Below are 13039 nucleotides of genomic sequence, written 5' to 3' on the forward strand. Positions count from 1 at the left end.
ATACATGGTTACACATCAATATTCGCCAACAGCTTCGAATATTACATAATAATCATCAAGTGGTTACGTTAATTCATACGACCGCACATTGCGACATTCCCGGGAACGAAGTTAGCGATATCCTGAGCAGATATGCAACACAACATGGCACACCGATAGATCTCCGGCTCCCAGCATCTTCTTTCGACGAGATGCTGCTACAGAAACGGCAAACCGAATGGCGAACCTACCAACAACAACAACGATCAGGACCAGGAATTTATTATTGGCAACTAGAACCGACTCCCACCACAAGAAAATGGGAGGCCCCTCATAATTGGACAAGAAAACATCATTGTTTATATTCTCGCCTTCGTCTACATACTGCTCAGACTCCCATCCAGCAATATAAACAGCAGCAGCGCCCCTCACGCTTGTGTTATTGTGGACTAACTGAAGGTTCTATTGACCACCTGACCTTTCAGTGCTCTCTAACGCCTGGCTACCGTCCGATACTCAACACAGTCATTCATTCTGTTTATTTCACAAGCCCAGTAACAGTGTCTTTCTTACTAGCTAACAAAAACCACCTTGTTCTGTATCATCTGCTTCAATCTTACATAGTGAACAACTACGACTTGTAATGGTGTTAAAGTGATCAACAGTGCAGTGCTCATGTTATTCATCGCAGTCTGTAACATATAGTTTCTTCGACATAGTTAGTGTTCCACATGAAGTGATTGTTTCTATTGTGTTTGTTTATTTTGTGCCCAAATTGATCCTGGACCATTCATCTCTACAAGTATAGATACCCATTTAACCGTCTGTATTGCTCAGCGGACGAGTTCCTGGAGCATCAAAACATTGAGAGAGAGAGAGAAGTTCACGAAGTGGAATTTCGCTGTTAATAGTTTTGTTTGCTGCGAAAATTGCCCATAAGGGCTGTATATTGTGTACCAGAAGACATGTGTTTAACGAATAATAATCTGTAAGTATGGTTGTATAACATTTCACACCGTTCTTTGTCCTACTGCTGAATTCTAGATGCCTGTGTCATGTTCACTGATATAACTGTACAGAATAACAATTCGGGTTCAAATTTATATAGTGACTGGACATGTCTGCGTGAAAATAGTGTTCAAATATATATAATAATTCGATATATCTGCGTGAAAATAATATCATTATGGCTTTTTAATCCACTTCATTTTTTTTTTTTTTTTTTTTTTTGCATCCTGATAATCATAAGGTACAGGTTAAAATAAGGATACAAAGAGAGAATAATTACAGTTATTTATTTTTTATTGGATAAACTGTCTTAGCGTCGTTAATTTCTTATTCGAAAAGTTACGTTGCTGAGTGCAGATTCACTGTAGGAGGCCATAACATTAAGGGTATAAATACTTTAACCCTTTTAAATACCGGCTTTTTAAAGGTAAATTATAGACTTTCAGTCAAGCGGCTACAGCATCATCTCTATTTATTGTAGGATCATGCTTCATACCACGCTTTTTTTTTTTCCACAATAGAGCAATCTTTCAAACGATACAACTTACACTTCTCTGTCTTGTTTCTGAGTCGGGAAATGTTGAGAGAAACTGAAATTTTACTCTGAAAATATATTTTTTGAAATTTTCAGCCCCTCTGGTTCCCCCATGTGTCAACGTAGAGACCTGAAAATCACGTGAAAACTAGTGAGGGGTATACTAAATATCTGTACAAAATTTCAAGCCTCTATCTTGAATAGTAAGAGCGGGAAATTTTTATCAATAATCCCCACAATGCTCTAATTACCGCAAAAGATCCTTATCTCAGGTAAAAAATTTCCTGAGTCATTCATATTTATCCCAGGATCATGGTTTGCCCATCATTCTCTACAGAATAGAACTTTCATACGGTACCATTCATATGTCTCAATCATGTATCTGAGCTGGGAAAATTTGGAATAAAAGTATTTTTTGGTTAAAATATTCCTTTTTTAAACTTTAAACCATCTGGACACCCCCTATGTTAACGCAGAGATCTGAAAAGATATGATAAATGCTATTCGGTAGAGTGAATGTTTGTGCAAAATTTCGATCTTGTGGGTGCAAAAGTAAGCCTGCCATATAATAATAAAAATAGTCCAAACCCACAAAATAATTTTACAGGATCTCAGGTAAAAATTTCCTGAGACATCGTATTTACCCTACAACGATATTGTATATCTATGCGATAAAGTACTTCAATTTTCTTGTAGTTATTTTGGGCAACGTCGCTTAAAAGTCCAGAATTGTTTTGATAAGAAGAAGAAGAGGAAGAAAATATGTTGATTTTATATTGATAATCTGGTAATGTGAGGTGTTAAAAGAAGATAGTTATTTTTGCTTGGTTACTATGACAGCATAATAATTTTCATGAAGATTTCTGAAAATAAAAGTTTAATGTTGTTACAAGTGACGTGTCTGATTTAATGTAATTTGATCGTGTTGACATATCTAAAAATTACACGGAGTGTGGGCTGAATGTAACAAGAAGTTAATCGTTACAACCCTAGGACATTGGTTCGCCCATCATTCTCTTCAGAATAAAACTACCTTTCAAACGGTGCCATTCACATGTCTCCATCATGTATCTGAGGGGGAAAAATTGCAAAGAAAGGGCTTGTTTTAATTGAATCCTTTGTTTAAAAATGTTTGCCCCTCTGGACCCTCCTGCGTTATCGCAGACACCTGAAAAATCTGATAAATACTACTAGGTGAACTGAATGTTTGTGCAAAATTTCAATCTTCTAGGTGCAAAAGTAAGCCCACCAAAAAAATAATATTCCCCAGATTCCCGTATAATACAGGATCTCAGGTAAAAATTTCCTGAGACATTCCTATTTATCCAAAATACCTTTCTATATGTAGTAAGTATCATTTCAAAGGGAATCGTATATCGATGTCATAAGCTATAGGTCGCGTGGGTTGGTCTATTGTGCGTCGAAAGCACCGGACAATTATTTGGCTGTGGTCGCAGCGGAAAGTGTTTTAACGCCACGTGGAGAGACGTGGTTTTAGGAGCAACGCCAAAGATGTTACTGTGGACAACTTTCTAAAATCGATGTCAACACTGCGCATTAACGAATCTAATTTTTAAAAAAAGTCTTAAAATAATATTACGAATGCTTTTAGTTCAATATTTGGTCTTGTGAATTTCTGCTCGGTGACGTGTGTATGGGTTTTTTTGTGTCTTGTCCATTTCTTTCTATAATTCCTATTCCACATCGTTAGCCCCTGGTAAGTGTTGCTGTTCTTACCCAGTGACTATGTAATGTTAAATTTTCAATCTTTCAAATTGTGTCAACAGAGCACATAGCATGCATGTGCAGATCTTTGACACAAGCCATCTTTGCTAGTAAGTGTGCTAACATCTTAATAAAGAAGATCTCAGTTTCATATGGAAATGTTAAATGCAACAGACTACTTAGAATTGTGGAAGGTATTTCTCAATTTACCTAATTAGCTCTAGGATACTCGTTTACTTCAATAATTAGACTGTCTGACAGTTTTCAAGCAATCGCGATACATTGGTGTCTGACAGAAATGTAATCATCGAAGTCTTAGTGCTTCATTTAATTGTAGAACTGCTTCATTGTTATATCATTTTGGAATTAAGAATTCTTTCCAGCGATTTAATTAGTTTTCATAGTAATTTTTCTTTTCTCTGTCTTAGTAAGTGGAAGTGTGCAGTCTGTGTGAACAAAATAGTACATTTAACAACTTTATTGAGAATTGTAGCTTTGGTACTATATCTGATATACATAACAGAAACTTCAGAACGAGAAATAACATAATTTTTACCGATTAACAAATATTGTTTTGGGTTTCAAATCTAAGAGTTCTTGTGAGCTTGTCATGTATCCAGAAGGCGATTTATGTTATAGTGGAGTAAGTCCTGTGTGTAAATAATAATAATAATGTGTGAAGCAAGCAAATAACCTAAAATTAACGAGATATTTTGAAGTGCCATAGTAAGTGGCGGGGAAAGTAAAAATAAATCGCGTTTAAAATGTCAGAATTATTAACTTGAAACCATTCAATGTTTAGCATAGACATATAGAATGTTATTTTACTTGTACTGTTTTGAAAATCTATGCGTAGATTCAGAGTATCAAAAAGTAAAAGTGTCAATATCATAAGCGTTTTTTGGAGGGAACGGATTGTCAGTTATGCGATATGACTTGAACAGTATGACCCCATGCGTAGAATTACCAAAATTATGCTGAGAAAGCGTTTTTTTTTTTTTTTTTTAATCAGGGAAATCAATATAATTTATTTTAGAAAAATTTTTCGATAATATTATGGAATTCCTTTTGTTGTTAAGAAAACAGGGTTCACCTTGCAGTTTTCCATTTATTTTGGAAGTATTTCATAGGAGTTAATTTTTGACATTTCAGGCAATAATATTAGACAGCAGTTGCTGAACAGATAATTGAGATTTTATAAGGTGTCGGTTATTCGTTTGGTATGGAAAACGTACTTACTCAATTGAAACTATTTCAATCGTCTCAAACAGAATTGAATGTTGTACTATCAGCAAAATCAAGGTGTTGATGCTTTTGTTTAACGTCGTGCATGGATAATTCGTCGTCATCGAAAAAGAAAGACAAATCCTCAAATGTGAAAAATGTAACTTAAATTGTTCAGAAGGGTCTTGTTTGGCATGAGAAAAAAAAAACCTTCCCATCGCTTCTTAATGCACCAATAATAAATGTGAAAACCAAATAGAACAAGAAGATATAAGGGATTTATCTTATAACACGGAGATATAAGTTCACTTCTAAGATAGGACAGGCTTAGGCGATGTACAGGTAAGTATTTGAAGCCCAACATTTGCAAGACTGGGGATCTCGTACAACTGGACACCTTAATCGTAAATGACAAAACGTATGTTTTTATCTGTCCGATGAGGATTAGTGGACATTTCAAATATTTTATACTTTGAGAAGTGAGTAGAGGTATTGACATTTCAGAAGAACATGAAAAGAAAGTTCTTTTGGAAACTGAACGTTATAAACCAAGCTCAGAACTGGATGTTATGCACAATTAAAGAGCAATTAGGTTTGCGATCTAAAAGAAAATCGAGAACCAGTAGACAAGCCTGGTAGAAATCGAATAGATTATTCAAAGATTTTTATTTACAAATATTGCCAGCAATATCGATATCTACATCCTTCAACTCATCTTCAGAGAAGAAACACAAGATCAATCTAAAAAAAAAAAAAAAAAAAAAAAAAAAAGACCGTTCCAGGTTTAAAAGCCAACAGAAAGGTAATTTCATAGAAAACAAAACTGCATAATAAATGTTAGTGAAGAAGGATTAGATTGTTATATTTCAATTTCAAATGTTTGATTTATTGTTATCCAAATTTTAAAATTTCGATCAATGGATTTTGTGTTTTTATTGGAACTATGCATCAGTTTAGTAGAAGAGAGAATATTAGAGATATATTAGATTATTAATGAGAATTTGAGTTATTGCATAGTTTGACTTGAGTTAGCGGAAACTGCGATGCAGTTATCATATGCCTGTACAGAGGTAGGAGATGTGTAGTCTTACACGTACAGGTAGAATCTGTGCTAACAAATGACTAGAGTTTACGTAAATTGATGCCGGTTATACTTCTTGGTATTGTACCGGATATTTATCTTGCGTAAGTATATTCAAGAATCGAGAGAATTTATTTTACAGTAGAGTAAGTCATGTTTGTAATAATTGTATGTGCACTAAGGCAATAAATTAAAGTTTCACCAGATATTTTCAAATGTTGTAGTAGCGCCTTTTTGCTTAGATATTATTGACTTATTTCCAGTACACAAGCAACAGCCCTGTATAATTTATTTCTCGTGTTTTTGTTTATTTCAGGTATTGTGTGCTTAACCGAAGCATTGCATTTTGAATGGTCCACTCTCAGCCGGAAAAAAATCTCAGTTGAAATCAAGGATGTCTTTAGATTGTTTTAATAATTATCCACTTAAAAATGAAACTAAGATAGGAAATAGTTCTCTTGATTATAGCAAATACAAACTGTGCAAAGAATCGGTAGATAAGTTTGCGCTTCCGAAGTATTCTGAGTCACAGTTAGAATGGAAAGGATCTGCGGTAAGTGGAACGGAAACATATAATGTTGTTAAGGGTTCCACTTCAAGTGAACCTTTGTGGCCCAAATTTAAAAGTGAAGTAGCAAATAATGAGCATGATTTAAGAAATGATTGGAAAATAGATTCGAAAGCCATGTGTCTAGTGGAACGTTTATCAACGGCTGGTGAACCCTTCCAAGTAAAAACTTCTCATACCAATGTGATGATTTTAAAATCAAGTAGAAACGATACTTTATGTATTGCAGACGATTCTAACAGTCATAAATCTGTTGTGAGTTTAAATGTAGAAAAACAAGGAGAACTTCAGAAAAATAATGTAGAAATTGTTAGGAATTTCTGTGAAAAATCTAAGATAGGAAATAGTTCTGTTGAGAAATGCAAGTTTAAAGTATGTGAAAAATACGTAGATAAACCTGCGCCTCCAAAGTATTCTGTGTCACAGTTACAATGGAAGGAATTTGCAGTAAGTGGAACGGAAGCATTTAACGGTGTTAAGGGTTGCACTTTAAGTGAACATTTGTGTCCCAAATTCAAAAGTGACGTAGTAAATAATGAAGATGTTTTAAGAGGTGATTTGAAACTAAATTCGAAAGCCGTGTGTCTGGTGGAACGTTTGTCAACGGCTGGCGAACCCTTGCAAACAATATCGTCTCATATCGATGTGATGGTCCTGAAGTCAATGGACAACGATTCTTTGTGTATTGCAGACAAGTCCAACTGTTATAAATGTGTTGTCAGTGTAAATGTTGAAAAACGGGGAGAGTTGCACAAAAATAATGGAAAGATTGTTAGGAATAACTGTGACAAGTAAGTATCAGTGTTTTATCTTTCAAGAGTTACCTTTATTAATTTTTTTTTCCTACAGTTTTAGACATTATTCTTCGTGTATTTATTCCTTATAATTTTAGGCTAATGAAATTAGGCACGAAGAGTAAAAGTAAGATTCCTGTTTTCCAATGTGTATTAGTATAATGAATTCCAAATAGTTTTGCAAAGTTTTAAGCAAACGTTATATTTGGATAATTTTTCTTTGTTTTTTCTTATTAAATAACGATCTCATTATTACACAAGTTTGTCCGTTTCCATAAATAAGAAGGAGTGGAAGTCTGATGAAAACAATTATTGTGTTGAAACTGTTACGTGGTAGAGTTTTTTTTTTCTACATATCACATAGCCTTGCTCAGTGTGTTATTGTGTATTAGTACAAAATGGTAACAAGACCTGATAAAATAGTTATATTCTTTGTCTGTTTTTAAGCACGAAACTTCATACTTGTTAACTAACTTTCTAAATTATGTAATGAGCTCTGTACATAATCTGATTTTGAATACGAACTTAGTTTCCCGTGTTTATATTCGCAAACATTTATTTCTAATAGACTGCGCGGAATTAATATCGGGTTTAAGGACAATAACTTTTTGAACAAAACAAATTACCTCTTCTGATGGAATGGAAAGCCGAAGATAATTGAGCTTATGTGTAATCTATATTAACAGTTATATTTTTTTTTTAGGTATTTCAAAACAGTAAGGGTTTTTTCTTCCATCGTTGTATGCTCCTTTTTCTAGTACTCATTTTTATGTTACGTTCATTTGGTAGTATGTGTTTTTGTTCCCATACCATATTTCTGTATCTGTTTTTAACCTTGTTACCTTACCACTGAGAATAGAACTAGTTTGTTTTCCCAATACTTCTGGAGAATATATAGTTTTTCCGTGGGAGGATATGTTAGTAAGTAAGCATTTTTTGTTTATTTCCAAAGCCAACAGTTTCAAAATAATTTTCGTGAAATGGAAGCGTATTTTTATAACCTACAACGTATTTTTCAACTGATGTTTTAAAACAATCTATGAATAAACTATTAAATTCATGAAGAAACAGTTGATTTTTTTCCTGGCGATGTGATTTTAGTAAGTCTTCTTGGTCTATCAGCCAAGTGAAGGTATTGACATCCGACGTTTCGAATGCAGACATCGCATTCGTCTTCAGAAATTGTACGTAAACTTGACGGTACATTAGGACACAGCGTATATAGGAAGCCAACACATACGGATCTCTATCTCAACCCAAGCAGCTTCCATCAGAAGTTACAACGTCTTACAATGCTAAACATCATGTCCCATAGAGCAGGCCTCTTAAGTGATGAGGAAAGTTTACAAGGAGAAACCAACCATCTTCGATGGACGCTACAAGATATTGGACAATGCTTGGAGATACCAACATGGCCATAGAAAGAAATTTTTTGAGTTTTACATCCCGCGGATATGCCGATTATACTAAAGGAGACGGTGATGATGAGAAATGAATGAAATAGTGGAATGAAGAAAGTGGTAGGAAACAAGAGAACTCCGAGAAAACCCACGAGCACGGTGTTTGTCCACCACAAAGTCTACACGGCGGGAGGTGGGATCGAACCAGACCCCAAGCAGCGAAGGAGAACGCTCTACGACTGAGCCACCGCGTCCCCTGGCCATAAAAAGAGTCGATAGTTTGTAGCATCTCTCTACTACCGTATTGCCTTTCATCGGCCCACACCTCCGGCAAACTCAGCAGAATACTTGCCAGACATGACATAAGTGTTTTTCATAAGCCTGCACCCAACACCAGATCATTACTGAAACCAGTGAAAGACGACCTTCCCTTGCGCACTCCTGGTGTAAACCGTATACCATGTGAATGTGGCAGAGCATACATAGGATCAACTAGATGTACAAAAAAACAACGATGCAAAAAAAGAAAAAAAAACTACATAAGACTTGAGGAATCCTAAATGTCAGTACTATCGGACCATAGCCTAGAGCTTGGACACAGAATTTATTTTACAAATACTACCATTGTTCCTAAGTGCAGTATCTTTTGGACAGAACAATAAAGGAAACCATAGCTATCTCACGAGAAAATAACAGTTTCAATAGAGGGAATGAGTTTCAACTCAGCCCTTTTCAGGACCACAAAAAGACATTCAAGAAAGCTTTTTCTCGTAGCCAGAACAGCCAATTAGGAGCCAGCATCCTTCAGCCAATCACAAGCCCCATTAATAGCTGTGCCTTTAAATGCTCAAATTTTACGATTTTGTCTTTTAAAACTCACAACACTACCCTTGGTTATTCTTTCTTTTGATTACCTGGAAAAATATGAAAAATTGACACCATATATATTGGAATCCCCTAAAGAATGTTTTCAGTTTTTTTGTCAGTTGCAACTTATGGCCAACAGAAATCCATTATACTTTCTATGATTTTAAATAAGAATCCATTCAGTCCAATTCCTGGATGACAATATATATAACTAGCTAAACGCTCGTTTTTCGTGGTGATGAACTAGGTTTATAAAAACGTTTGAAAGGCCCTAGCCCTCTTCAGACTCATTTGAGTATTTATTTTGCTTCAAATGGGATGGTGACTTAACAGATTGACGTAATCTTAATGTTTCCATACGCTATCTTTATTCTGCAACTGTTCCTGTGTTCGTTCTTCTGTCGCTCCAAGTTAATTGCTGGGATATTGTTTCTGGGATTCTTTCTTTAGTTTGTTCGTTACCTCGCTGTCATATCTTATCTTTAGTCGATGTCTATGCACGAAACAACTTACGATACTTTATGATTTTTATTGTTGAAAAATGCGTTATAATGCACAACAAAATAAAACGGATAATACACAAATATAGTGAGTAAGGAATTACTTTTGCCGCTTGAAATTTTAAACTTCCGCTAACGTCGTTGTTATTATAATGAAAGTTACAAGACGAAAGTCCAATTCCAGTTCAATACTATGTCAGAAATTTTAATCCATGGGTACAGCTATTCGGACTATGCTCAAACATTCACAAAAATGACATACATTTTTATTTTTATAAATTATATACTTCGAAATTTAACATCATTTTATGATGGAATTTGATAATCAGATTTCGAATGAAAAACATTAAATGGATAAATTGCTCTGAGTCTTTTAGGAATTGATAATAGCGGTATATTTTAAACGTTTGGGCAACATCTATGAAATGCATTTGATGTTTTTGCGATAAAATAATGAGCTAGACATTCGTCACTGGAATATGACAGTTTTCGTACTTCTCTGAAATGTCTGTTATGAAATGTTCTGCTAGTAACTATTTGTGAAATGTAGGTATAGTCCTTCACCAAATTATTTAAGTAAAATGCTACAATTTTCGTTGAGAATTTTACTGAAGATTTTACTGAATTTTCATACATTAGAAACATCTGAGAAGGAATTTAGTATCGTTTCCAAATATGGCTAAATCAGAAACTTTTCTGCGTTAATAGAATACCATGTTTAAACCCATTGTGTTGAATATAAATTTATTTAGTGTATTTCAGTTTCAAGACTTCGTACCATGTAATTGTTAAAGGTCAGGAAGTAGTAAGACTTGTAAACTTTTCCACATTTAATTTTAAAAAGTAGGATTCAGTATACTTAAAACTTGCATATTTGTCGACAAGTGTTTAGTATTTTATTTTTACTTTAGATATTGCGTTCATATGTAGGATCATTAAGAAAGATTACTTGTTTTATTTTGACATTGTACGAACTTGTTCGGGATTACTTATATTTGATATATGGAAGAAGGAAAAATATTGTTTACATATAGTATCAATAAAGTTTAAGAAATGAGATTTCTTATTTTGGTATACGGTTCGTTATTAGTTGTTTATGATTCTCTTATAGTTCGTTTAGAATGCATTAAATTTGAATAATCATCTTTTTATGTTTTAGTGAATATGGTAAGGGAAGTTTTTCGCTTTCTGAAGTGACCGACCTGGGATATACGAATAAAGGGAGACATTCGTGTGAACAATGTGGTGGAACATTTCTAAGCAATCTTGATCTGAAGTCACACAGAATACTTAATACCAATAGAATATCTTATTCTTGCAAGAAATGTGGTAAAATATTCCGTTACAAGTGCAGTTTAAAAAAACATACTTTGTCTCATACAAGACCGAAATCACATTCATGTGACCGTTGTGGTAAATGTTTCGATGGGAACAGTAAATTAAATATTCATATGCGAAAACACACTGGTTAAAAACCATATACATGTGATAAGTGTTCAGGAAGCTTCGCTTCGAAATCTTCGATCAGAACTCACATGCGAAGGCACACACTTGAGAAACCATATAAATGTAAGTTATGTGATAAGGAATTCCGTCACAGTGCTGCTGTGCGAACACACATGTTAATGCATAAAGATGAAAGGAAATATAAGTGTGAAATGTGTGATAAAACTTTTAGGCAAAAACCTCACTTAGAGTCTCACAAAGTTACACATACTTCTGAAAAGCCTCATGTCTGTGAACAGTGTCATATGGCCTTTAGTCTAAAACAGTCGTTGAAGTCGCATTTGAAAATCCATTCAGGTAAGAAAGCTTTTTCTTGTGAGAAATGTGGAAAAGCATTTTTTATCAAAGGTGATTTAAAAACTCACATGCTAATTCACACAGATGATAAGCCATATTCTTGTGATCTATGTTTCAGATCCTTTCGTATTAAGCAATGTTTGGCAAAGCACATGCAACTTCATTTAGGTATTAAGCCATATGTTTGCGAGAATAGTTCTATGAGGTTTAGTGATAAATCTGACCTGAGAAAACATATGATTGTTCATTCAAGTGACAAACCATACACGTGTGAATATTGTGGAAGTTACTTTCGCCAGAAAGGTACTTTAAAATGGCATCTCTTAATCCATAAAAACGAGAAGTCATATGTGTGTGAAGAATGTGGAAGAAGGTTTCGTATGAAAGGAATGTTGAGACAACATCTCTTCACTCACTCATCTGAAAGACCTTTTCCTTGTCAGATATGCATGAAACGTTTTCGCCAGAAAGGTAGTTTGAAGAATCATATGTTAATACACACATCAGAGAAGCCATTCAACTGTATTGAGTGCAGTAAATCATTCCGTCGAAAGATTTTTTTGGAAAATCACATGTTTATACATTTAAACCAAAAGCCTTATTCGTGTGATAAATGTGGTAAGTCCTTTCGGCAAAGAGCACATTTAAAATATCATGCATGTAAATACTCTAAAATGTAAGCCTTACATTTGTTATCAGTATTTTCATTTTACTTCTTACATTGCTAACTAAAAATATAATTTATGTATTAATAGCGTTGCCACACTTAAATAAATTAGATTCCTGTTCGTATTACAAATGCACAGATTGTGTAATTGTTCTAATATAAGAATTTGTGTATTAACATTGAAAATAGTACAGGGTATTGATCTTGTGAATGTATCATATTTGTTTGAGTATGTTTCAATTGTAATTTGGTAGCGTTGTACAGTCCATGCATAGGGCAACTTTTAAGTTCAGTTGCAAAGAAATATTATACTACATTCCTGTGACATGAAGACAAATGACTACTAATGAAGAAACATGTATAAATGTGTTAATGGGTAAATACAAGGTCTGTGGTGAAAGTAATGTCAGTGAATTTATTCTGACGCGACTGTATATCAGAGCTTGGTCTAACCGGTTGGAGCAGGTATCGATCGTACCCAGCTAAGCAACGCTTCATCGCTCAGTGTGCTCCGAGCATTCGGAGAGTGAAGATGTGCCTGTTCGTGATGGTTATTATTGATCGTATGCGAGCGAAAATGCTGCGCTCGTTAGAACAAATATTTGCGACTACATTTTGCGCGAAAATTGGCAAAACCGCTACCGAAACTTATTGTGGTGGAGACTATTTACAAACAAGATACCCATTCACATCGGCAAGTGTTCCGATGGCACAAAGCCTTTTTGGAAGGCTGGGAAGAGGTCAACGACGAGTACCGCGTCGGACTGCCATCCACGACCACCACGACTCATGCGAAAGGTTTACACAAAAATGGTTCCAAAAGTGCTCACTGACAACGAAAAGTCACGCCACGTTAAAACGTGCCTAGAAAATTCCGACATGTGCGAA

General features: G+C 34.7%; 1 protein-coding gene across 1 annotated transcript; it reads left to right on the forward strand.

The window, feature by feature from the left end:
* Positions 1-206: 206 nt before the first annotated feature.
* On the forward strand, positions 207-11721 carry LOC145684469 (uncharacterized). The gene is made up of 3 exons (XM_081756900.1): positions 207-967; positions 5869-6911; positions 10841-11721. The coding sequence occupies exons 2-3, from the start codon at positions 5947-5949 to the stop codon at positions 11151-11153; spliced, it is 1278 nt and encodes a 425-aa protein (XP_081613026.1). The 5' UTR covers positions 207-967; positions 5869-5946; the 3' UTR covers positions 11154-11721.
* Positions 11722-13039: the final 1318 nt, after the last annotated feature.

This window comes from Thermobia domestica, chromosome 4 (genome assembly GCF_964235325.1).
Source record: "Thermobia domestica chromosome 4, izTheDome1.hap1.1, whole genome shotgun sequence".
NCBI classification, from domain to species: domain Eukaryota; kingdom Metazoa; phylum Arthropoda; class Insecta; order Zygentoma; family Lepismatidae; genus Thermobia; species Thermobia domestica.

Excerpts from the sequence above, each read along its gene's own strand:
- LOC145684469 (XM_081756900.1), top strand. The coding sequence starts at position 5,947 with ATGTCTTTAGATTGTTTTAATAATTATCCACTTAAAAATGAAACTAAG. Across the intron at positions 6,912-10,840 it reads GTTAGGAATAACTGTGACAA|TGAATATGGTAAGGGAAGTT; the intron begins GTAAGTATCAGT and ends TTTATGTTTTAG.